The 25,830-nt window shown below is 44.7% G+C and overlaps 1 protein-coding gene across 1 annotated transcript; it reads left to right on the plus strand.

Moving 5' to 3' along the window:
* The first annotated feature begins 1,564 nt into the window (after positions 1-1,564).
* On the plus strand, positions 1,565-25,571 carry LOC105479014 (acid phosphatase 6, lysophosphatidic). The gene is made up of 10 exons (XM_011736753.3): positions 1,565-2,258; positions 12,406-12,534; positions 12,655-12,785; positions 13,144-13,223; positions 17,284-17,371; positions 18,208-18,340; positions 20,001-20,101; positions 22,651-22,746; positions 24,527-24,692; positions 25,373-25,571. The coding sequence occupies exons 1-10, from the start codon at positions 2,040-2,042 to the stop codon at positions 25,514-25,516; spliced, it is 1,287 nt and encodes a 428-aa protein (XP_011735055.1). The 5' UTR covers positions 1,565-2,039; the 3' UTR covers positions 25,517-25,571.
* The last annotated feature ends 259 nt before the right edge of the window (positions 25,572-25,830 follow it).

Raw genomic sequence — 25,830 nt, forward strand, 5'->3', positions numbered from 1 at the left:
CAGGGAGCACTCAGAACCTTCCAGCCTGGTGAACAGAATTTGCTCTCAGGCCAGGAGCCATGCTCTGTAAGTATGTTGTCTTTACATCTGGCCCAGTTTGATCCAAAGATAGGATTTAGAATGATTAAAGAAATAGATGGCATACACCAACTCTCCTCACAAATGTGTCTCCTCTCAATTTGGCCTTCACCTTCAGATAGACACATAATGGATCCCAGATTGTGTCCTGTTGCAAAGATCCGGGAACACAGGCTTGGGATACCTGTATATGAACAGAAACCAGACTAGCAGGTGGTAAGCCTGGCATTGTCCTGTGTTCTTAGGCTCTTTTTTTTTTCTTTTTCTTTCTTTTGAGATGGAGTCTCCCTCTGTCGCCCAGGCTGGAGTTCAGTGGCTTGATCTCAGCTCACTCAAGCTCCGCCTCCCGGGTTCACGCCATTCTCCTGCCTCAGCCTCCCGAGTAGCTGGGAGTACAGGCCCCCGCTACCACGCCTGGCTAGTTTTTTGTGGGTTTTTTGGGTTTTTTGTTTGTTTGTTTTTTGTATTTTTGGTAGAGACTGGGTTTCACCGTGTTAGTCAGGATGGTCTTGACCTCCTGACCTCGTGATCCGCCCGCCTCGGCCTCCCAAAGTGCTGGGATTACAGGCGTGAGCCACCGTGCCAACTTAATCACTGGGACACCCACAGGCAAGGCATGGCTTTTTCCACAAGAAATATTCTGGATGGAAGTAAACACATCAGTGAGCTTAAAGTTCTACATGATCACAATGACTTAAGCTTGAGAATTTTTTTTTTTTTTTTTTTTTTTTGAGACGGAGTCTGGCTCTGTCGCCCAGGCTGGAGTGCAGTGGCCGGATCTCAGCTCACTGCAAGCTCCGCCTCCCGGGTTTACGCCATTGTCCTGCCTCAGCCTCCCGAGTAGCTGGGACTACAGGCGCCCGCCACCTCGCCCGGCTAGTTTTTTGTATTTTTTTTAGTAGAGACGGGGTTTCACCGTGTTAGCCAGGATGGACTTGATCCCCTTGACCTCGTGATCCGCCCGTCTCGGCCTCCCAAAGTGCTGGGATTACAGGCTTGAGCCACCGCGCCCGGCCGAGAATTTTTTAAAAAGAGAGAAGGGAGTAGTAAATGACTAAATATAAAGCACCTAGTGCTGTATTTCGCAAATGGTAATCACTCAGCAGGTGTCTCAGCTCCTCGCTTCAGCAACCAGGCTTCCAGGACCGGAAGGAAGTCTTCTGCATTCAAAACTAGACTCAAACTACTCCCCTCCACCACCCAATTCTACTCCTGTGCTCGCGCTCTTCCTGCCTGGCAAATTCCATGGCCCGACAGATTCACTTCCATTCCACGGCCGGACCAGGAACGTCAGTGGGACACCCATGCCTGGAAAACGGCCGGCTGGGCCAGAGAGGCGAGGACCGCTGCAGAGCGGGGCTGGTACCAGCCACTTCTTGGGAGCCGCGGTACGCGCAGCCTTGTGGGAGCTGTAGTTCCCACAACTCCGAGTCTCCAGGCGAGGCGTCACTGCAGGACTCGTTTTCCCGTGCTCCTGTGCGCGGGTCCACTTGGGACGGGTCCCTGGGTAGGTGAGGTGGGTAGGAGCCTGCTTATAGAAAAGTGGAATCGAGTCGTCCTTGTTAGTGGAGCCGCTGCCGCCAGGGAACTCAGAGCCGGTTCCTGTTCCTTCAAGAGTGCTGGAGGCCAAACTTGAAATACAAGTTTAAGTTTCCCCATAGGGCAAAAGATAAGGATCCGAACTCCCCCGGCCCGGTGTGCAGCAGGAGCGACCAACCCCGACCCGGGTTAAAAGTCCCAGGGACTCTTCGCTGCCGCCACCTCCTGTTCTCTCCCCACGTTCCCACTCGGGGTCTCCCTCAAGGCCGGGAGGCACAGCGGTCCCTGCTTGTTGAGGGGCTGGATGTACGCACCCGCAGGTTCCCGCGGACTTGGGGGCGCCCGCTGAGCCCCGGCGCCCGCAGAGGGATTGTGTTTGCCTCCTGCAGCCTCAACCCGGAGGGCAGCGAGGGCCTACCACCATGATCACTGGTGTCTTCAGCATGCGCTTGTGGACCCCGGTGGGCGTCCTGACCTCGCTGGCGTATTGTCTGCACCAGCGGCGGGTGGCCCTGGCCGAGCTGCAGGGGGCCGATGACCAGCGTCCAGTCGACCGCAGCCTGCTGAAGTTGAAAATGGTGCAGGTCGTGTTTCGACACGGGGCGCGGAGTCCTCTCAAGCCGCTCCCGCTGGAGGAGCAGGTGAGAGGTCGGCCCGGGCCGGGGCTGGTGGGGCGAGGACCGTGTGCCAGGCCAGGCGTCTCGCCGGAACACACATCTTCAGAGCTTTACTCACGCGGAGCGGGGCTCGGGTTGGGTCCAGAAGAGGGGAAAACAGCAGTAGCCAGTTCCTCCCCAGGCTCTTGAGCAAAGGACCTGCTGGGGGTAGGACAGCCCCGGAACTTCCCGTTTTGCCCTGATGGCGCAGTAAGCGCTTCTTAAGACGCATGGGAGTCGCCTGGGGATCCTGCTACGTTGCAGATTCTGATTCAGCAAGTGTGGAGTAGTGCCCCAGGTCAGCATTTCTATTAAGTGTCTGGGTGAACATGAGTACAAGGGTGCAGTGCACTTCTGTGTGACAATTTTGAAAGTGGTTTGTCAGCTGAAGGGACTTTAGTGACAGGAACCACTCTTAACTGAGATCACAGTGGATAAGGTCGTTGCCTTTGGAAACAAACTTTATAACAGTTTTTTCTCAGGGTTTGCTGGAGGCCATTTGAGATCTGAAGTTGTATTTTTTTTTTTTTTTGTAACAAGTGTTGTATTCTAGGGTTCTCTTTTTCTGTTTAAGGTTACTAAACCTATAGTGGAAGGGATTTGAGGTCGGAAAAAATTAAAAATGGGCCAGTCTGTGGCTGTTATGTCTTAAAAATCTGCCTGGTTTTGTCAGGATAATTATAACTAAAGCACGAATAGTTTTTAAAAAATTATTATCTTTCCTGGATGTGACTTTTCACAGCAGAAAGGCCTAGTGAAGAGGAATAGGCAACCTGAAATCCCCAAACACCCAGGTATTACACATGTGGAGTGATGTATCGTTGGTCTTCCAGGTTGGTGTTGGAGGAGGTCCAACAGATTGTCCAAAATTGATGTTAGGTATACTCTTCATAATCATAGTTGCTTTCTAGAAACCTTCAGGATTGTGTCTTTACATTGTACAACTGGAAACCCATTTTTCAAAATTGGCCGCACATGAAATTAAACTTCTAAAGCATTTTCCACATAAATAAATACATTTGGAAGGCACTTAATTCATTACCAGATTTCTGGTTAGCCTTACTCTGGCTGTATCACTTGCTCTCTGGTACTGGGATTGCTTCTTTCATTTTGATTCTTTGATTTTTTTTTTTCAGTCTCTTACTTTGCCTTTCTATATTAGATCACTAAATTTTCCTTAAGATTTTGTATACAGCCCATCTCTGATGCTCCCCTTCCCCCAGTTCTTCTCTATTCTTGGTACAGAAGGACTGGGGAATCATATGTAGGAATATATATTATATTTACCTAGAAGACAAAAAGTTATCAGTGGTAACAGAGAATAAAACTTTGAATGTGCAGGCCTAGACCTAGTATGTACCATATATATACACCCTGAAGGCCCCTAGGAAAAGATTTAGATTCTTTTAGGGCTTTATCCCTGAGGGAGAGCGGGTGTGTGATGGGTATCTTCTGCCTTTATGGTTGAAGGGTCCATTGTAGCTTAGGATACCAGCTTCATCCATCTTCAATCTGTGTAGCCACAAAATAGCATCTGAATCCATGGCCTGACTTTGCAATTAGAGAAGGCATATTACCTCTCCTCTCTGCTCATATTCTCCAGACTTTAGGCAGATGCTTTCAACACCTTTGGTTATCTAGTATAAAGTCATGTGCATAAAAATCAGGGGTGAACCAACTCTCTTTCAGTTTAGGCTATGAGCAAATATTAACCTCTTAAAACTTGTTTCTGGATAGTCTCTGTCAGGTGTTCATTTCAAGATCCAATTTGATAGAGATTGTTATTGGAATTTTTTATTTTATTTTATTTTTTTCTGAGACAGAATCTTACTCTGTTGCAAGGCTGGAGTGCAGTGGTGCGATCTCAGCTCACTGTAATCTCCGCTTCCTGGGTTCAAGCAATTCTCTTGCCTCAGCCTCCGGAGTAGCTGGGACTACAGGCACGCGCCACCACACCTGGCTAATTTTTGTATTCTTAGTAGAGATGAGATTTCACCATGTTGGCCAGGATGGTCTTTGTATCTTGATCTCATGATACGCCCGCTTTAAGCCTCCCAAAGTGCTAGAATTACAGGTGTGAGCCAGCACCCAGCCATTATTGGGATTTTTTAATCTTCTTGGTTCTGCTATTAATTATAGTCAGAAGGGACTGCCTGGCAAAACTTTTTTGTCTTTAGTACATGTTTCCTGATTTCTGACTGGTTTATAGATTAATGTATGTGACAAGTCACTTTATTCAGTCATCTCACAAATTCTCAGAAAGAAGCATGATTTAAAATTAGATGTTTTGGCTGGGTGTGGTAGCCCATGCCTATAATCCCAGCACTTTGGGTGCAGTCCCAGCTACTCGAGAGGCTGAGGCAGGAGAATAGTGTGAACCCGGGAGGCAGAGCTTGCAGTGAGTCGTGATCGCGCCACTGCACTCCAGCCTGGGCAACAGAGGAAGACTCTGTCTGCAAAAAACAAAACAAAACAAAACAAAAAACCACTAGATGTTTTGGCTGGGTGCGGTGGCTAACGCCTGTAATCCCAGCACTTTGGGAGGCTGAGGCAGGTGGATCACAAGGTCAGGAGTTCAAGATCAGCCTGGCCAAGATGGCGAAACCTCCTCTCTACTAAAAATACAAAAATTAGCCTGGTGTGGTGGCGGGCACCTGTAATCCCAGCTACTCAGGAGGCTGAGGCAGGAGAATTGCTTGAACCCAGGAGGCGGAGGTTGCAGTGAGCCGAGATCATGCCACTGCACTCTAGCCTGGGTGGTAGAGCAAGACTCCATCTTAAAAACAAAAAACTAGATGTTTTATTGTTTTCTTATGGCTTGAATGGCTGTTGGTTTAACCTGTTTTGCTAAAAGATTGTGCTTTGGACATAAAAATATAGAACTTGATTGGCCTTTTTTTTTTTTTTTTTTTTTTTTTTCCTAATCATTAGAGTAGATCCAAATGCACTATCAAAAGAAAAGATTTGGCACTGCTTCCAGGCTTCCCTCAACTCCCCTGGGTGTCAAGATGGCCTCCACCCAGGGAGGTTCCTCAGTTTTTATAAAATAAAGTCTAACCTACCCCAGCTTCACTGTTGATTAAGACATTTGGATCCTTATTTATTTGACAATATAGATGAGCTGGGAAGCATGTCAGTATCTTTTGTTGCTTAGTACCTTTCCAAAGCTCAGCTAAAAGAAGTGGTATTCAAGAAGCATTACATGAGGGATGTGCTAGTCAGTCCACCCATTCTTCGGGATCGATAGTTCTTAACCGTGGTGGAACATTGAAGTCAATTGGGAAGCTTTAAAAAATACACATGCCAGGGTCTCCTTCTGAAGAATTCTAATTTAATTGGTCCAGGGTATCCAGATAATGTAAAAGACTCTCTGGTGAAGCTTGAGAATTATCTGGACTGAAGAGCATTAAAAAAGTGGAGGCCACCCTTTTTGGGAGGATAATCCAAATGTGATTATCCCAGGATGGGACTCAGGCATCAGTAACTTTTAAAAAATGTCCTGGTAATACCAGTGTACAGACAAGGTTTAATATGATTGCTTTATTTTAAAATCTACACCTGGAAGGTTTTTCTTTACTTTTATGTAGATTTCTTCTTTTATCTGGAATGTAGTATATCAATCCCAGTACAGAATTGCCTTCGCTGAAATGTACTTTGGTAAGAGGCTATCATTCTGTGTTGAGAGAACTAGGAGAAACAGTCCCACAGAACTCATTGCTGTGACTGCTGAAAAGATGTTCATTATATTACTCTATCCTCTTTATGAGGACCCTTGGGAAGAATTTGTCTGTTAGCATTAGAAATGGTGTGCTTCTCCTGCACAGTTGGCTTGCCTTTTTCTTTAGTCTAGCTGATCAAGTTTCTTTCTTTATGTAAAAGTCCAGAAGCTGGGTGCCAAGTCTGTTGCCCACCTATAGTAAGTAAACAGATCTTCTTGTTGTACATATTTTAGTATCCATGTTACTGCATCCATTTCTTTGTCCCTACATTTGTTTGCTTTTGTCTTTCTTGCCTACTTGGGATTGGTTGTCTTACTATATTTTAATTTTTGCTCTATCTACTTTATTACCCCTTGAAGTTGGGTATGCATAAAATAAGTAAAGTTATCAAGTTAGTCTTTGCCACTAACTGGGAAACTTAAGAGCAGGAATGAGAATGAGAGTGTGTATGTGGAGTGGACACTATTATATGAAACTGATGTATCATCCATTCTTGAAAATCTGAAAACTTGTACTCTAGACTTTACATGACCTGGACTCCAGTCTCCTAGGGGACACCAAGGGTCCTCTCTTGGTGAATGTGGCTAACAGGAGATTTCTTAGTGAGGCTGAATGGCCCTGTGGAGCTTTGTGTCACACCCTGTGGTGGACACTGGAACTACATGAATGGATAATTCAGTCTTGCCTTTAAAGGAGTTTTCAATGTGATAAAGGAGAGAGACAACAGACAACAATTAAGGGAATATGTTGGGAGCACTGGGAACACAAAGGAGGTGTCTTCAAATGTCCAAAACTGAAATCAGCTTTCCACCTGTTTTTCTGTCTCAGTCTTAGTTTTAGTCAAGGAATACCTCCATTACTAGGCTCAAAAACCAAAGTAGTCATTTTTGTTGTTGTTGTTCCTCTGTGTTTACCTACCAACACAGCCCCCAAATAAAGCTTTCATTTACCCACTTGCCAAGTCTAACTCCCATGTCTTACATCTATCTCTTCTATTCCTACTGGCTTAGATGAGGCCTTAGGCTCTCACGTGGGCTATTGCTAACATCTCAAAATAGGCTTTTCTGCATCTAGTCTTCCCATTCCAATTGTGATATATGCTGCCAGGTTTCAGATTTATTCTGTGGAGCCCCTGGGCTAAGGTGATGTTGAGCAGCTGGGGCTGTAGGATCCTACTCCTACTTCAACTAGAGAAATTCCAGTTTTTGCCTTATGTGTACAAATCTAAGTTTAACTTTACTCGGTGTTTTCTGATTTAAAAATTGGAAAACCATTCCCTGGTTGAGGCAAACCAAACCACTTCTTTGCCATACACATTCTTCACCATCTCTGCTTTGCTCAAGCTTTCTAGTTATTTTTGGAATTCTGAATGCCACCTTTTTTAAGTACAGATATTTGCTTGTCTAAATACTATTCATTTAAAATGCTATTCCCTGAATGAAACTTCTCCTGAATCCCCAGCCAGAAGAGAAGGTCTGTCTTGCTTTTGAACTGCTATGCCTTCATATGGTTTCTTGCAGCACATGTCAGCTTCTATTATGGCATTGCTGCCATTTACATTCACAGCTGGCCTTTTTTCTTTACTAACTTGAAAACCCAGGAAAGGCAGGGTCAAGTTTTCTCAAGATGGGTATCTTCTACAAGAGCTGGCAAATTGTTAGAGCTATTAATTGTACCTAGTGTGTGTGAGGCCCTTTGCTGGGAAACAGAGGTCAGTAGATGACCCAGTCTCTGTTCTCAGGAAGCCAAGTCTACCGAACAGGACAGACCAATAAAGGAGCTCGTTTAATACACTTTGGTAAAGGCTACTAAAGAGAGCCGCTGAAGCAACTGTGAAAGCATAAGGCCATGACCAAGGTTTCTGGGAACATTTAAGTTGAGTCTTATGGAGTGAACAAAAGTCTTTCTAGATGAATGAGGAAAGAAAATTCCAGGCATAAGAAACATGATACTGAAAGGCCATGAAATATGAGAAAGGAAACAAAGTTGTGTGGCTAGAGAGTAGGTGTGTAGAATAGGGAAGAATTGGTAAGGGGGCTGCTAGAGAGGAGGTGGGGCCACATGAGCCATGAACCCTTGAAGGGTTTTTTATCCAGAGGGCTTAGAGTGTCAGAAAGAGGGAGCAGTGATTAACTGTGAAAGGAGGAGGAAGGCCTCTCTATGAACATCTGGTCCTCTGATGTGTCAGAAGGAGGTTCAGGTGTTGGAGACCAGGTGCCAGTGGGACTGACATATGCCTTTGGGAAGAATGGAGGGCTCCCTCTATGCAAAGAGAATCTGAGGCTCCCAGTGCCATTATCCTGGGATAGTTCTGGGAGGAATGAAGATAAATATGATGATATGTGACATAGTAGGTTTCTAAATGTTAGTTTTAAAACTAAACAAAGTAGTAGGAAATTGAGTTAAATTTTTTTTATTATAAATGTTATAGGAATTCATATTTAGAAGATAACCATTGAAAGCTGGAGTAGTCAGTGATGGGGAAGTAAGAGTTGAGCTATCCTTGAACATTGAAAACAAGGTGATGGATAGATAGGAACAGGAGTCCCTCCAAGCAAGAGAAGCAAGCTGGAAGGCATCTTTGCAGAAGCAGTGGGCAACTTTTGGGTTGGAGGGGAGGAGGGAAACAGTGAAGCTGAGTACAGGGGCTGGGCAAAGGGGTAGAGTCCTTTTTTTAAATTTATTTTTTTAAGAGATGAGGTCTTGCTATGTTGCCTAGGCTGATCTTGAACTCCTGGTCTCAAGTGATCCTCCCACCTCAGCCTCCCAAAGTGCTAGGATTACAGGTATGAGCCACTGCACCCAGCCATGATGTAGAAGTCCTTGAAGGACAGATGTTTACCTCTGAGACATTAGGAAAAAGCTACTGATATGATGAAAGTGGCTTAGCAAGATTAATTAGGTGATTTTGAAATATACAATGCATTATTATTTATTGTAGTCACCATCCTGTACAATCGATCACTAAAGCTTATTCCTGTCTAACTGAAATTTTATACCCATTGATAAAAATCTCTCCTTTCCCCATTCACTGCACGCCCCCCCAGCCTCTGATAACCACCATTCTGCTCTCTAATTCTGTGAGTTTGACTGTTTTAGATTCTACACATACAAGCATATCGTGAATATATTGCAGATTCAGGTCTAGACCACCATAATAAAGCAAATATCGCAATAAAGTGAGTCCCACAATTTTTTTTTTGTTTCCCAGTGCATATAAAAGTTATGTTTACACTGTTCTGTATCCTGTTATGCAATAGCATGTCTAAAAATGTACATACCTTAATTAAAAAATGCTTTATTGTTAAAAAGTGCTAGTGATCACCTGAGCCTTCAGTGAGTCATGATCTTTTTGCCAATGGAAGGTCTTGCCTTGAGTTGATGGCTGCTGACTGATCAGGGTAGTAGTTGCTAAAGGTTGGGGAGGCTGTGGCAATTTTTAAAAATAAGGCAACAGTGAAGTTTGCCACATTGATAGACTCTTCCTTTCATGAAAGATTTCTCTATTGCTTGTGACACAGTTTAATAGCATTTTACCCACAGTAGAACATATTTTGAAATTGGAGTCAATCTTCCCAAACTCTGCCACTGCTTTGTCGATTAAGTTTCAGTAATAAATCCATTGTTGTAATTTCAACAGTGTTCACACCATCTTCACCAGGACTAGATTCCCTCTCCAGGAACCACTTCTTTGAAGTAACTTCTCATGCATTCAAGTTTTATCATGAGATTGTAGCAATTCAGTCAAAACTTAAGGTTCCACATCTAATTCTAGTTCTCTTGCTATTTCCATCACATCTGCAGTTACTTCTTCCACGGAAGCCTTGAATCTTCAAAGTCATCCATGAGGGTTGGAATCAAATCTTCCAAACTTCTCTTAATGTTGCTATTCTGACCTCCTCCTCATAAATGTTCTTAATGGCATCTAGAATGGTGAATTCTTTCCATAAGGTTTTCAATTTACTTTGCCCAGATTCATCAGAGGAATCACTATCTAGGGCAACAACAGCCTTACAAAATGTATTTCTTAAATAATAAAGACTTGAAAGTCAAAATTACTCCTTGGGCCATGGGCTACAGAAAAGATGTTGTGTTAGCAGACACAAAAACAACATTAATTTTGTACATCTGCATTAGAGCCTTTGGGTGACTAGGTGCATTGTCAATGAGCAGTAATATTTGGAAAGGAATCCATTTTTTCTTTTGAGCAGTAGGTCTCAACAGTGGGCTTAAAATATTAAGTAAACCATGCTGTAAACAGATGTGCTGCCATACAGGCTTTGTTGTTCCATTTATACAGCACAGTCAGAGTACATTTAGCATAATTCTTAAGGGCTGTAGGATTTGCAGAGTAGTAAATGAGCCTTGGCTTCAACTTCAAGAAACCAGCTGCATTAATCTCTAATGAGAGTCAGCCTGTCCTTTGAAGCTTTGAAGCCAGGCATTGACTTTTTCTCTTTAGCTGTGAAAGTCCTAGCTGGGATCTTCTTCCTATATAGGCTGTTTCTTCTGCATTGAATATCTCCATGTTATCAATAAGGTTGTTTCACTTTCTTATTGTTTGTGTGTTCACCAGAGTAGTACTTTTAATTTCCTCCAAGAACTTTTCCTTTGCATTCGTAACTTCGTTGTTTGGTGCAAGAGGCATAGGCTTTGGCTTATCTTAGCTTTCTACATGCCTTCCTCACTAAGCTTAATCATTTCTAGCTTTTGATTTAAAGTGAGAAACTTGCAACTTTTCCTTTCACTTGAACACTTAGAGGCCATTGTAGGGTTATTAACTGGACTAATTGTAATATTGTTGTGTCTCAGAAAATAAGGAGGCTCGAGGAGAGGGAGAGAGATGGAGGAAAAGCCAGTCAGCAGAGCACTCAGAAAACACACAACATTTATTGATTAAGTTTGCCATCTTACATGGGTGCAGTTTATGGCACTCCCAAATAGTTAAAATAGTAGCATCAAAGATCACGGAGTTTAGGATCAGCCTGGGCAAGATGGCCAGATCCCATTTCAAAACAAAAAACAAATCACAAATCATAGATCACCTTGACAGATTTAATAATAATGAAAAAGTTTGAAATATTATGAGAATTACCAAATTTTACACAGAGACATGAATGAGCACGTGCTGTTGGAAAAATGGCACTGATAGACTTGCTCAATGCAGAGTTACTCCAAACCTTCAATTTGTGAAAAATGCAGTATCTGTAAGGAGCAATAAAATTATGTATGTCTATGTTACTAAAAGGTTGACTTTATATATTTTCACCACGTAAAAATGAAAGCATGTGAGCTGATGAATTTTGTTTACATTAGTTAATATATCAAACGTAAATGTATATCAAAACATCACCTTATACTCCATAAATATATATAATATACAATTATTTGTCAATTAAAATATAAAATATTTATATGCAATAAAAAATATTTTTTCCAAAAAGATTAATTAGTTGGCTATGGATGGATGGATTGTGCAGGTAAAAGGGAGGAGTTTGTCACAGGCTTTTGCCTGTAGTAATAAGGTTTACATTGTACAATAAGATAATGGAAGGACCATTGGGGAGGACTTTTCTTCTAGGTAGTGATCAACAGGACTTGGTGTGGGGATGGTGGATCCACAGGGAGCCAAAAGTATGAGGTTTGGGGCCTAGGAGAACTGTGGTAACATTGAGAGGGACATAGTAGATTGGGAAGGGGAATTGGTCTATGGGATTAGACTTGTTTTTAAAATTGAAGTCATCACATCTGACTCAGTGAGTGTCAGAGTTTTATGGACAGTTGGAGCTGTGAGACCTGTGGCCACTAGTGATGTTTTGAAATCATTACAGCACAGTTGGGGCAGGAGCCAGATTGCAAGGAATAACAGAAGATCGTGAAAAAGCAACATCTTCCTAGGTGGCAGCTGCTTGTTTCACGAATTGCATGAAAGGAGGAGAAAAATGTAGTAGTTACAAGGGACATTAAGTAGAATCCTTAAGCTGGGATAGGGCATAGAAACCTCCAGATTAATTCCTTATAAATTCTTACACACATATGGTCACTGATATCATATTTCTTTCATCCATCTCTTCATTCATTCACTATGTATCCGCATGCCAGGCATTCTGGTCACTTCTCCCCTTTACTTCAGTGTGGGCTAAGTGCCAGAGCAGCCCCTTAGCAGTCAGTACTAGTGTAGCAATAACAGGACTTAGGCTAAGGACACCTGGAATAATAAATCACCGTCTTTTCTTCCCTTAATTTCAGCTAACATTTCTTTCCTTCCATCCCATGGGAAGGTGCAGGCCTAGTGTCAGTGATTCCAGCCATGTGTTCTGAGTACTTTGAGATGTTAATGCAGTACATTTCAAGAACCATTTTTCAACAATTTGTTTTTGTTTTGTTTTGTTTTGTTTGTGTGATACTAACAGGTAGAGTGGAACCCGCAGCTATCAGAGGTCCCACCCCAAACTCAGTTTGATTACACAGTCACCAGTCTAACTGGTGGTCCGAAACCATATTCTCCTTATGACTCTCAATACCGTGAGACCACCCTGAAGGTGAGCAATGCTTCCTTGCTCGGGGGAGCCCCACTGCAAAGGTTGGGTGGTTTTCTCTGGGCTGAGTTCAGCAGGCTGTCAGGTGTTTTCATTCTTCTTTCTCTTTCTTCCCTACTTTAGGGGGGCATGTTTGCTGGGCAGCTGACCAAGGTGGGCATGCAGCAGATGTTTGCCTTGGGAGAGAGACTGAGGAAGAACTATGTGGAAGACATTCCCTTTCTTTCACCAACCTTCAACCCACAGGAGGTCTTGTGAGTCACTTGAAAAGGGATGTTGCACTTAATTTAAGGTCTTGAGCATGAGGATACCTGTCCTGACTCCCAAAGATGGTTCCCACTCTCACCCAAGGTAGTTTGGGGGACAATTTGTCATGCTGCATACCCTTATGTCACAGGATCTGGTGAACAGGTGGTTCCTGGAGGTCACATTCATTGGACTTTGAGTCTCTTGAGGGCAGGCATCCCACAGAGAAGTAAAGCTTTCTTCCTAGTTCCATAGCTCTCCTTATGTACTCTTGAAAGACCCCTGGAGCCTCTGTGGAATAAAATAAGAGTGTATATAATTAAATATTCCTTTTATGACTGTCACTGTCTTCTCATTTTTTTTCAGTATTCGTTCCACTAACATTTTTCGGAATCTGGAGTCCACCCGTTGTTTGCTGGCTGGGCTTTTCCAGTGTCAGAAAGAAGGTTCGTATTTGGGATCCCAGTCAGTCCCTGTCCCTGGGGTTCTTGCTTCTCGCTTCCAAAGCCCCTATCTCTTTCTTGGTGCCTGTTCCCTTGATTTGTTTTCTCCTGCATGTGTGACTTCCAGTGTGTACCTAGTCCGGTGGGTCCTTCCCTGTCTGGCCTTATGGTGCCCCTGCCAGCCTGACCTCCACAGTAGCAGCAGTGTAGCAGCTGCTCTGATCTGCCTCTGGCTCCTGGCTTCTCCCCTCAAGCTTCTACACCAGCTGCACAAGGCAGTCTTAACCATGTTTTGTAAACACTCGAGAGGACTTTTTGTTTAGGTGAGACATTGCTGGAAAGGAAGGACACTGGGCCCCAACACTGCTGCTACTGCCCTAATCTTGGTAATAATCCATAGCGTGAACAGTGTTCTGTCTAGCCTTTCCTAGTTGAGAAAGTCCATCAAGTTTGGGTTTTGATATATTCAGCCCCTGAATGGTTGTAGTCAGTGGTTCCTAACCTTGTCATCCCCAAGGACTGAGTTAATTATTTTCCCTCGTGGATCCCATGTGTTGAGAGCCTTTGGCCATCACAAGAAGCTTCATTTTGTCATTTGTAATTGACTCAAATTTACATTTAATCACTGGTCTGAGTTTCAGATTATCATGACCTCACTAAACAGGTGCCACAAAGCAAAGGTTCTTGTTACTTTGTTTAGCTTTTTGGCAGTATCTCAAATAGAAACAAAATTTCCATCACACTTTTTAAGAAATATGTAAAATAATAGAACCTTCAGGAAAGAGGAGTCTGGTCTTACCCCCAACTGGGTTGGATACTGCTGCTAGTTCTGGCTGTAGTTGGCTGCTGCACACAAACAGTACGTGTCTAGGTAACATAAAGCCATAAAGCAGTTTGGACTGCCCCTTACTTCTTGGGAGGCCTTGAGTTTAGGAATGACCCACAGCGCCTGATCTTCTGAAAGCTCTCAGTTGCTTAGCTTCTAAAAGGTAAAGATCTTCTTAGAAACATCAGAAGTGGTACTGAGAAGGAAAGATGTTTCTTGGTGGCAACATTTTCTTTAGGCAAGTCCCAGACTGGGAATGTCCCAGGTTTCCAGCACGGAAGGAAATCACTAGCCTCAGGTGCAGGTGTCTGGGTAGCAGCTCCCTGCGCTGGACCCACAGGTGTTGGGACTCCAGTTTGACTTCTTTCCTAGCTACTTCCATGCCTTTCCTATATGAAGGGACTTGAATAAAGAATCCCAGAAGGGGCCGGGTGTGGTGGCTCACGCTTGTAATCCCAGCACTTTGGGAGGCTAAGGCGGGTAGATCATAAAGTCAGGAGTGGCCGGGCGCGGTGGCTCAAGCCTGTAATCCCAGCACTTTGGGAGGCCGAGACGGGCGGATCACGAGGTCAGGAGATCGAGACCATCCTGTTAACACGGTGAAACCCCGTCTCTACTAAAAAATACAAAAAATTAGCTGGGCTCAGTGGTGGGCGCCTGTAGTCCCAGCTACTCGGGAGGCTGAGGCAGGAGAATGGTGTGAACCCGGGAGGCGGAGCTTGCAGTGAGCTGAGATCCGGCCACTGCACTCCAGCCCGGGCGACAGAGTGAGACTCTGTCTCAAAAAAAAAAACAAAAAAAACAAAACATAAAGTCAGGAGTTCAAGACCAGCCTGGCCAAGATGGTGAAACACCCATCTCTACTAAAAATAAAAAAATTAGCCAGGCATGGTGGTGGGCGCCTGTAATCCCAGCTATTCAGGAGGCTGAGGCAGGAGAATTGCTTGAACTTGGGAGGTGGAGGTTGCAGTGAGCCAAGACCACACCACTACACTCCAGCCTGGGTGACAGAGCAAGACTCCATCTCAGAAAAAAAAAAAAACAAAAAAAAAAGAATCCCAGAAGGTGGCACTGTTGGTGGAAATGCTGCAACTTTGGGATATTGCTTTAGGAGTAAAATCCTAGAAAAATCCCAGAGGTTACATATAAGCTACAGAGAATCAGGCTGTGGGGAAAGCTGGAGATCGTTGGTCTGCCCACTTGGCCAATCATTTGCTCAGTGTACATTTGTCTACTCAAGTGTGCCTTACTTATCATAAACTGTGGGTCCAAAATCCAGAGAGCATCATCAGACCCCAGATGGAACTCTTAGAGGTTTATAATTTTATTAGTGTTATATAAGTTTAAGTCATAGTTATTCTAACACATAAAGGACCTAGTACAGTCATTCCACAGTATCCAAAAGGGATTGGTTCCAGGACAACCCTCTCCCCTGGCAGATACCAAAATTTACAGATGCTCGAGTCCCTTTTATAAAATGGCGTAGCTTTGCACGTAACCTATGCCCATCCTCCCATGTACTTCATATCATCCCTAGATTACTTTTAATACCCAGTACAACACAAATGCGATGTATTATCCTGTACTGTTTTCTAATTTGTTATTTTTATTATGTTAGTTTGTATTGTTCTTTTTTTCTTAAATATTGTTAATCCATGGTTGATTGAATCCATGGATGTGGAACCCAAGGATGTGGAGGGACCAATTGTATGCAACAAACTTTGTTCTAAGAACTTTGCATATATTAACTTGTTTAATTCTTGTAATAACCCTATGAGGTAGGTGTCATTATCCCCTTTTACAGATAAGAGAACCAAGACACAGAGAGGCTCAATGACTTGCCCAGGGACACAAAACTGGTAAATGGTGGAATTAGGATTCAAACTCTGGCAGTCTTGGTTCAGAATCCTACTTTTTCGTTTTATGCTCAGCTGTTTCTTTGAGGACATGTATATCTGGAGGCGGCATCAGATCATTTGGTTTGTCGTTTTCACAACACATCTTGCAGAACCCCAGGATTCTTCAGAGGGGTCTCAGAAAGTACAGAAAAGGAGGGGATGGGACATGCAAGTGGACTATGCTTTGGATCTCCACCTTGCAGCCATCAGCACCTCTTCTTTTATTATTATGCTTTACATAATAGTTGGAGGTTGGTGGAGGTTCTGTGGCTGATATAGTCCCACCCCTTCGATGTACAGATGAACCCCAGAGAACGGTAGTGACTTCCCAAGGCGACTCTGCTGGTTAGTTGTGGAGTGAAGACTAAACTCATGACTTTCAGTGTGGTTTCTTCTTCTGTTCACACCAATGATGTGTGTGTGGATTCTGATATTCTAGTGAAGTTATAGGCTACTTTTAAAGCCCTTGGTTCTGACTATCAATAAGTTGGGAATAAATACCCCTTTGGGACTTTGATTCAGCTGATCACTCTGCAGACTGACCTCAGTGAATCCCAAATTGCTGCTGGGGAGCTACTTCTTTTGCCATCAGGCTTGAGTGGTGTGGAAAAAGAACCTACCACACAGAGATGGCACTTGCCATCTCCGGCACAGAGCAAAGCCTGGGAAGGTGTTAGAACACCTTCTTTGGGCATTGACAGGAGGGGACAACGGTACTGAGGAGCTCTGAACAGCAGTGAGCTGCCATGAGAGACATAAGAAACATTGTGGTTTCTTTGGTTAGATCTTTGGTTAGACCAGCCATTCATCTAAAAGCCTGGCTTTTTATTTTGGGCAAGGCTATGGGGTCTCTGAGAGGATCTGTGGCCTTGCGTTCACTTTTCTCAGTTTGTTATGTGATAAGTCACTATAGTGGCCTATAGGATCAGGCTTCGGGAAGCAAGATAGTAACTTAGTTCTGATAACGCTATTCTTTATTAGAATGCCCAGATGCTGGTAGTGCTTTACAGCAGGGATTTTTTGGAAGGGGTCAGGGAGTTGCCTGTCTGATTCAGGTCTATTACCTGCTCTAGTCTATTTGTGGCCCAATAGGAGGGCTTGTGCTAGACAGAACAAGGCTGCTGTGACTTACTTTTTCCTTTGCTCAGATTATAGGAGAGCCCCCTTCGGCAGGGCCAGGGCATGTGGAGGGCATTCTCTGTCCTTAAGGAGTAACCTTGATGATCTGCCTCTCAAGCAGATCTCTGCTCCATCTCTGTAGACAAAGAGAAGGGGGTGGAGATGCCGGGAAGAACAAGCTGAAGCCTCTGCCTGCCTGTGCTTCCTACTTTTCTTCCAGGACCCATCATCATCCACACTGATGAAGCAGATTCAGAAGTCTTATATCCCAACTACCAAAGCTGCTGGAGCCTGAGGCAGAGAACCAGGTAACTGCTCCTGGTTTCCTGCTCACCAGTGGGGGACAGCCTTTTACCACCTCTGCTGGCAGAACTGTCTGTACTGAGGGCCTGCCCAGGCTTACCCTACTGACGAATAATGGATGGGAAGGTTTAAATTACACTTAAATGTGACATCAGCTGTCTAGGAAGTGAAGAAGTCTTATTCACAGTGACAGACCCATGGTAAAGGTCAGGAATTCTGAGAAGAGCTGCACGTTGGGCTAGCAAGATGATACATACAGCCACGAGTGGGCTTTTGCCATTTACAAAGTATTATCCTCCTGATGACCCAGGGCTCTCAGGTGGGGCAGATGAGGAAACCAACAGGTTAAATAAAAGATGCTTGAGACTGTCTTTAACCTGCAAATCCAGGTGTACAAGCCCAAGAAGACACAGACTTTTCTTCTCTTACCAATATGTTTCCATGTAGGATAGATTGGTTTGGGCTGATGACACTTTTCAGTTATCAGGTATATCTAGGCTGCACTAAGATTATATGGCATTCCATAAACAAAAGAGAATGCTGTTTTCAGACACACGTGGGCCATGCTTCCATCATTTTTTATATAATGCAAATGCTAGAGTGAGATTTGGAAAATTCATCCTGTTATCCTAACCCTGGTACTTGCTAACTTATGTTTACAAGTCATTTGACCTTATAGAGCCTTAGTTTATGCATCTATAAAATTGGGATAATACCAGCTAACCCCAGTGGGTTGTGGGGATTAAATGGTATCCCAAATGATAATCCCAAATGTGAAGTACACTTTGTAAACTGTTAATCACTATAGAGTATAAGACATTACTCTTTGTTTTTTTGTCAGAGGCCGGAGGAAGACTGCCTCTTTACAGCCAGGAATCTCAGAGGATTTGAAAAAGGTGAAGGAAGGGATGGGCATTGACAGTAGTGATGAAGTGGACTTCTTCATCCTCCTGGACAACGTGGCTGCTGAGCAGGTGAGTCCTGGGGTTGGGGAGCCTGGGATAATAGCCTTGGTGGGCTGGCTCCTGAGTTAAAACTGGGGGGAGAGAAGTGGGTGGAGGCCTCCTGGTTTGGAGGCAACTGTGATAGGACCTGCAGATAGAATGGATGTGGGGACTGAGGGATAGGGAGCAATCGAGGAAGACTCCTTACCCAGGCAGGAACACAGGCACTGAACTCTAGACCAGAGCTTCTTGAGGCGTGTTCCCCAGAACACCCAATATGCAAGTGTGTGTTTGGGCAGGTGGGGGCAATGGTTGGAAGGGATGAGTAGGGTCTAAAAGTTTTGGAATCCCTATTTATTGTATCACTTCTTGAGAGTACTATATGTACATCAACACATTAAAAAAATCTGAGATGCCTTTCGTAAAGAAAGCTGGTTAATCTTTAAGTCTGTTTTCCTTAAGCTTATTTAGCCATAGGATCTTTTTTTCTGTAATAAATATATAAAGAAGACTGATAACGGGAAAGGTTTCTCTAGATTCAGAAGTTGGACATCCAAAGGTGTATAGGATCCTCCCTCCTTCTCTTGTGAAAATAAAATGGCAGTGTACCCTGAAGGCAGAAATGCACCTTGCTCTTATGTGTAAAACAGGTTTAAGGTTAGAAGGCAAGAGTTCATATCATATATTTGTATGGCGTATTTTTTAGAAGTCATTTTGGGAAAACGAAGGTCAAGTAGGAATCTATGAATTCCTTACTTTGGATTTTATTCATCTTTTTTTTTTTTTTTTTTTAAGTTAAAAAATACAGGCTGGGCACGGTAGCTCATGCCTGTAATCCCAGCACTTTGGGAGGCCAAGGTGGGAGGATCACGAGGTCAGGAGCTCGAGACCAGCCTGGCCAATATGGAGAAACCCTGTCTCTACTAAAAATACAAAATTTAGCCAGGCATCGTGGTGCGCATCTGTAGTCCCAGCCACTCAGAAGGCTGAGGCAGAAGAATTACTTGAACATAGGAGGCAGGGGTTGCAGTGAGCCGAGATTGCGTCACTGCATTCCAACCTGGGTGACAGGGTGAGACTCATCTCCAAAAAAAAACCAGAAACACAGGCCAGGCACGGTGGCTCACGCCTGTAATCCCAGCACTTTGGGAGGCCAAAGCGGGCGGATCACGAGGTCGGAGATCGAGACCATCCTGGCTAACACGGTGAAACCCCGTCTCTACTAAAAATACAAAAAAAATTAGCCGGGTGTGGTGGCAGGCACCTGTAGTCCCAGCTACTCGGGAGGTTGAGGCAGGAGAATGGCGTGAACCCGGGAGGCGGAGCTTGCAGTGAGACGAGATCGCACCACTGCACTCCAGCCTGGGTGACAGAGCAAGACTCCATCTCAAAACAAAAAAAACCAAAAAACAAAAATGCTAATCATTTTGGAGTAGATGGGGAGTCATCAGAAAGGGAAGAAACCCTTTCTTTTTTTTTTTTTTTCCCCTGGCCTTCAGATAGCTAGTAATAGCTTTGGAAGAGCTTTATAGACATATCTTCTTGAGCTGTTAACAGACATAGCTGTTCTTGAGCCCGTCTTCTCTTCCCAGGAGAAGACAGGCTCCTGCAGGTTCCATGGGAGCTGATCAGTTGCTAGAATCAGTAGGTGAGAAGCATTTTTTTCTAAAACTCCATGTGGCCCTTTCAGGCACACAGCCTCCCAAGCTGCCCCATGCTGAAGAGATTTGCACGGATGATTGAAGAGAGAGCTGTGGACACATCCTTGTACATACTGCCCAAGGAAGACAGGTGAGGGGCCTCTCACTGCTGGCATGAAGTCACACTTGGTCAGACATCCAAGTGTATGGGGAAGAGGAGTTCATCAGGCCCACTCACGCCTGGCAGCTGATATCTCCGTGTGTAAGGAGGCTGAACCCCACTCTGCCCGCCTGCCAGGAGACCCTAGGTCTTTGCACTTCTGCAGCTGGAACTGGTGACCTAGTGCTTCTGTTCCCTGTTATGCAGAACCAGGAGCCACCACTCTCCTGACTTTATCACTTGCCTTTTCCTTTTGCTTTAAGGTTTAAAGGATTTGGGTGGCAGGGAGCTGAAGAAAGAATATTCATTTCTCTCTTTAGTCATCATGTTACAATTTACAAATCATTTTCACATTCTCACTGTGAGGTGAGAGAGATACCTTTCTCCCTGGCTTTATAGATACAGAAACTGAGGCTGGGAGATACTGCCTCCCTGGTCTAGGCCCAGCTAGCAAGTGATGGAGCCAGAACTTGGACCCAGATCCACTGACTACCTATTCTGTGTTTTCACTATATGACTCACACACAGTTAGGGCTCTGTTTCTAGGTGTGTTTCCTGACTACCAGAATGGAAAGTTTTCCTCTTACCAAATTTCGGAAGACACCTTTTTTTTCTGATTGGTTGAGAGCATTCAGCTTGCACTAAAAATAGGTGACTTCATAGAGGAGGGGAGGTAGGAAGTAGTCCGGGGAAAGATGAGTAGGGGGGAAAGGCATCTAACAGTTCAAGAATTTGCACGGTTGAGTGCCTAAGGATAAGAGCCCTTGACTGCATTCCTTCCACTCAGAGTCAGTGTGTCCACTTTTGTGCAAGCCTAGGGTGTCCAGAAGGTTCCTACCAAGCCACACAGCTTGCTGCCACTCCCTGGGACTTGCCAGCTTCCCTTTTCTGTTTGTGCAGGGGCCCCACCGTACCTAAGTTGTTACTTACTGCCTTCTCCCTTATCAACACACACACACACACACACATATTTAGTAAATATTTTAAGCTGTGAGGATCATGCAATTTCCGTTAAAACTACTCATCTCTGCCCTTGTAACATGAAGCAACCAAAGACAATATGCAAACAAATAGACACAACTGTGTGCCAGTAAAATTTATTTACCAAAACTGGTCAGATTTGGCCTATCGTGTAGTTTGCTTTATTCTGGTGTAAATCACTTTAAACAGGCCAGGCGCGGTGGCTCACACCTGTAATCCCAGCACTTTGGGAGGCTGAGGCGGGCGGATCATGAGGTCAGGAGATCAAGACCACCCTGGCTAACATGGTGAAACTCTGTCTCTACTAAAAATACAAAAAATTAGCCGGGCGTGGTGGCAGGTGCCTGTAGTCCCAGCTACTTGGAGGCTGAGGCGGGAGAATGGCGGGAACCCGGGAGGCAGAGCTTGCAGTGAGCCGAGATCGCACCACTGCACTCCAGCCTGGGCAACACAGCGAGACTCCATCTCCAAAAAAAAAAAAAATCACTTTAAACAGGACCTTGTCTGTTCCATTCCAATTAGCCCTGATTTTATAAAACTAACATTTCTTCAAGGACAAATGGTTACAACCTCACAAGGTCATACAACTTGGCTTTGCCTGTATATATTCTTCTGAAAAGTATATGTTGCATACAGTGTTGGTTGCCTGTTCTTCATCCATTGCCGCAACATTCCTTGACTTATAAAGATGGTCATTTACCCAATCACCACGAATAAGGATTTGTCTAAGCCAGTCATGGCAACCTTGTTTTCATTTGTCGGTAACTGGGTTCTGGGAATTCTAGGAGGGGTATTTTTTTCTCTTTGATAAAAAGTAAGAAGCACAAAAACAAGGAGAAGACTGGCCCCTGAAGGCTCCATGGAAGCTAATCAGCTGCTAGGATGAGTAGATGAGAAACATTTCTTTCTTCTATAGTAAGTGGACTTTGTTCACTACTGTGAGTGAATGTGCTTTAAGCTGCAGTAGTCACCTGTGGTCGTGATGGGACAGGCCTGAGAATGAAAGTGGTGAAGCCGCAGAGCCAAGCCTGGGAGCACAACCACTGAACCTCTTCTGTAAAATAAATAAGACATAAATAAGAAATGACCTGATAGTCTAAACTCCAAAAGAAGGAAGGCTGGCACATAGGAAACAAAATTTAGGATGTTCTTGTTCCTTCTGATTGTTTTTCTAAGGGCCTTCTAGAATTCCTGGAAATTATTACCCCTTCTCCTTCCCAGCTTTGTCAGCTTTGTTCTTTGATTCCTCAAGGCCTAGTTGGTCACGGCTTATCCAGGTTATCACCCTCCTGCTCCCTCAGCCCCTCCCATCTCAGTTGTGTTCACAACAGGTCTGTGTGCTGGTGCTTGTGTTGTTGGGAGTCTTTATTCACAGAGGACCCCAAGACCAGCCTCAGTGCCGTTTCTCTCCTTCTGGCCCATTGCTAGCCCTTATGCATGACTTGCCTTTTTCTCAGCTCTGTCTGATTGGACTCATGAGGTCCTGGGGGCAGAATCAGTCTGTGTCCCCTGAATGCCGAGTGCCCTCTAGGTGCTTAAATGTTGTTCACTTTTCACAGGGAAAGTCTTCAGATGGCAGTCGGCCCATTCCTCCATATCCTGGAGGGCAACCTGCTGAGAGCCGTGGATTCTGCCACCGCACCCAACAACATCAGGTACCTGGCACAGCAACTCTGCTTTGTGCAGCTAAGGGCCGTGGGGACCTCTGGCTGCAGGGAGGGAACCCAGATCTTAGGGAGGCAAGAACCAGGCTGTCAGTGACCAAAGGTAGATGTTTAACAGGCCCCAAGTCTCAAAAAGGTTCACAATCTTTTAACCTTTCTTCCTGCTGCATCCCTCCTACCATGTTTTGAAAATTTTAGTTTAGTGAAAAGAACCTCAAATTTCCTGTTGCTTTCTCTCTCTCTCTCTTCTTTTTTTATTAATTGAAGATATGTCAAACAATAGCCAATTATGATGTGACACTGATTTGATATGATAATAGTCCAAAACAAAGATAATTGCTTAATGGATTGTGTAGTTTGAACCACTTTCATTGAGTGTAAAGAAGGTATGATATCCATAAGGCATTTAAAAATGTTGGAAGTGGCCGGGCGCAGTAGCTCACGCCTGTAATCCCAGCACTTTGGGAGGCCGAGGCGAGTGATCACGAGGTCAGGAGACCGAGAACATCCTGGCCAACATGGTTAAACCTAGCTCTACTAAAAATATAAAAATTATCTGGGTGTGGTAGCATGCACCTATAGTCCCAGCTACTCGGGAGGCTGAGGCAGGAGAGTTGCTTGAACCCAGGAGGCAGAGGTTGCAGTGAGTCAAGATCACGCCACTGCACTCCAGCCTGGTGACAGAGCGAGTCTCTGTCTCAAAAACAAAAAAAAAAAATGTTGGAAGTGGCTCATGAGCCTCCATTGCCATTTTTGTAGCCTTGAATCCGAGGTTGGGACTACGGCTGTGGAATATTATATGTCCTAGGCACTTGCTAAGTGTGGTCTGCAGACAAACAGCTTCACCATTGCCCAAGAACTCATCAGATTCTCAGGCTCCAGCCTGATCTACTGAATCAGCATCTGCAATTGAACAAGATCCCCGGGTGACTGATATTCACCTGAATTTTGGAGAAGCACTGTTGTGGTATTATGCACAGCTAGAAGCTCATGATGGCATAAGAGGAATAGGGGACAATGAGTTGAAACAGGAACTTTGGGCCAGGATTTGTAATAGCAAATCTTGTGAATGCCATTTCCTATCCTTCACAGTACCTGCAATGACAGTACATTTTTGCTGGCTTTTGCCACCTTGCCACCCTCTGCCTTGGATCTTTAGAATACCACAGGATCCAATGCTAGTCTTCTAGGATGGGGGTTCATAAATAAAATCCTTGGTCTTTCCTAAGAGATGGGTACTGGTGTCAGGCAGATGTAGATTAAAATGGCATTCTTATTACCGATTAAAGCCATTTGGAGAATGTGCTGAGGGCCAAATGGGCTTATGAATATTCTTTTGAAATAAACTTAATACCCCAAAACTTTAAGCCTCCCCAACAAGGAGCACACCTTGCCCTACTAAACTCGTCCCATGACTGAGAGTAGGAAGAGCATTCATGTTGGCTGGCAGGACCCAAAGGGAGAAGAGAGGTAGGGCCTAAGCCAGACATGCTCAGTTTCTTCTTTGAAACTCACCAGGGAGGAGTGAGTGGGTGGCAAGGAGGAGGCCAGGAGAGTTTCTCTGGCGAAGACCCTCCTCAGGAAGACACGGGGAGTGGGAACAAGGGTTCTTCCCACGATCGATTGCAAAGGCGTTTTATACCAGGCTCAGCTGATTTCTAGATGTCACCTGGTTTCTCAGGCAAGTGTGTCTTACTTAAAGGAGGCAGGCCACATCCTGACCTTCAGAGTCCTGAGGTAGAGAATTGTGGAGAGCGGTTTCCTCTTGCAGAAAGCTGTATCTCTATGCGGCTCATGATGTGACCTTCATACCACTCTTAATGACCCTGGGGATTTTTGACCACAAATGGCCACCGTTTGCTGTTGACCTGACCATGGAACTCTACCAGCACCTGGAATCTAAGGAGTGGTTTGTGCAGCTCTATTACCATGGGAAGGTAATACCCCTGAGGTGGGGTTGGGTGGTGGTGAGGCGCCCTCCCACAAAACCCACCCACCTGAGTTAGCACCGAGTCCCCCTCCTCAGGCCCAGTGGAGTCTCCCTCGGCACAGTCAGCTCTCTAAATCCTATAGGGCAACTCCTGGCTATGCCCACGGGTCAGGCAGAACTTGACAGATGGTGGCAGAATGGGGCTTGGGCCTTATCCCAGTTCTGTTACAGACTCCTTCTAGGAAGAGGGTCCCCCTCCTCTTCTCCTGAGTGTCCCCGTCAGGATGTAGCCTCCCGGCTGTGAGGCCTGTTTTGCAGATTGTTGATGGTATCTCTGGGAGGTGATGTGTGCTGCTGTTAGCACCCATGGTGTTGGCTGCTTCATCAGGGCTGGGGTCCAGGGCAGAGGCTGGAGCATGCCCCAGGGATGAGCCTGTTGGTTCTCCCAGCTCAGGGATGTAACTTGACTGTTTCTTCCCAGTCAATTCAACACTTTTTGAGTGCTTTTACAAGCAGAGCATAGTACTTTTATTCTGGAAGCTGACCGGGTAGTGGTGCCTTCCTGTCTGTAATATGTATGCACACATATACCACGTGGGTCAGTGCCTCTCAGATCTCTGGGCTCAGCTGGAAATAGCAGAAGGACAGGCTCCTTGGTGGACCCGCTGAGTTATGTCTCTTCCGCAGGAGCAAGTGCCGAGAGGTTGCCCCGATGGGCTCTGCCCACTGGACGTGTTCTTGAACGCCATGTCAGTTTATACCTTAAGCCCAGGAGAATACCACACACTCTGCTCTCAAACTCAGGTGATGGAAGTTGGAAATGGAGAGTAACTGATTTATACAAGCAGGATGTGTTGATTTTAAAATAAAGTGCCTTTATACAATGCCTCCTGCTTTGTGTGTTTGGGAAGAGGAGAGAGCAAGGGGTAAGGTACTTTAATATAAGGTAAGGATATTTCCTTTCTGTGGGTATATTAAGGTTTCTTCCTGAAAGGAAAAGGGGTATAATATTGAGACCAAAAGGATATTTCTCTATTTTGTGAGTTGGTTTCTAAGGTTAGAAGCATCTGTGTGTGACACGGGCTGGGGACATCATGACCCTATAGAATTGTGTTGGTTTTAGTTCTTTTCTCCTATATTAATTT

Source organism: Macaca nemestrina, chromosome 1 (assembly GCF_043159975.1).
Source record: "Macaca nemestrina isolate mMacNem1 chromosome 1, mMacNem.hap1, whole genome shotgun sequence".
NCBI lineage: Eukaryota > Metazoa > Chordata > Mammalia > Primates > Cercopithecidae > Macaca > Macaca nemestrina.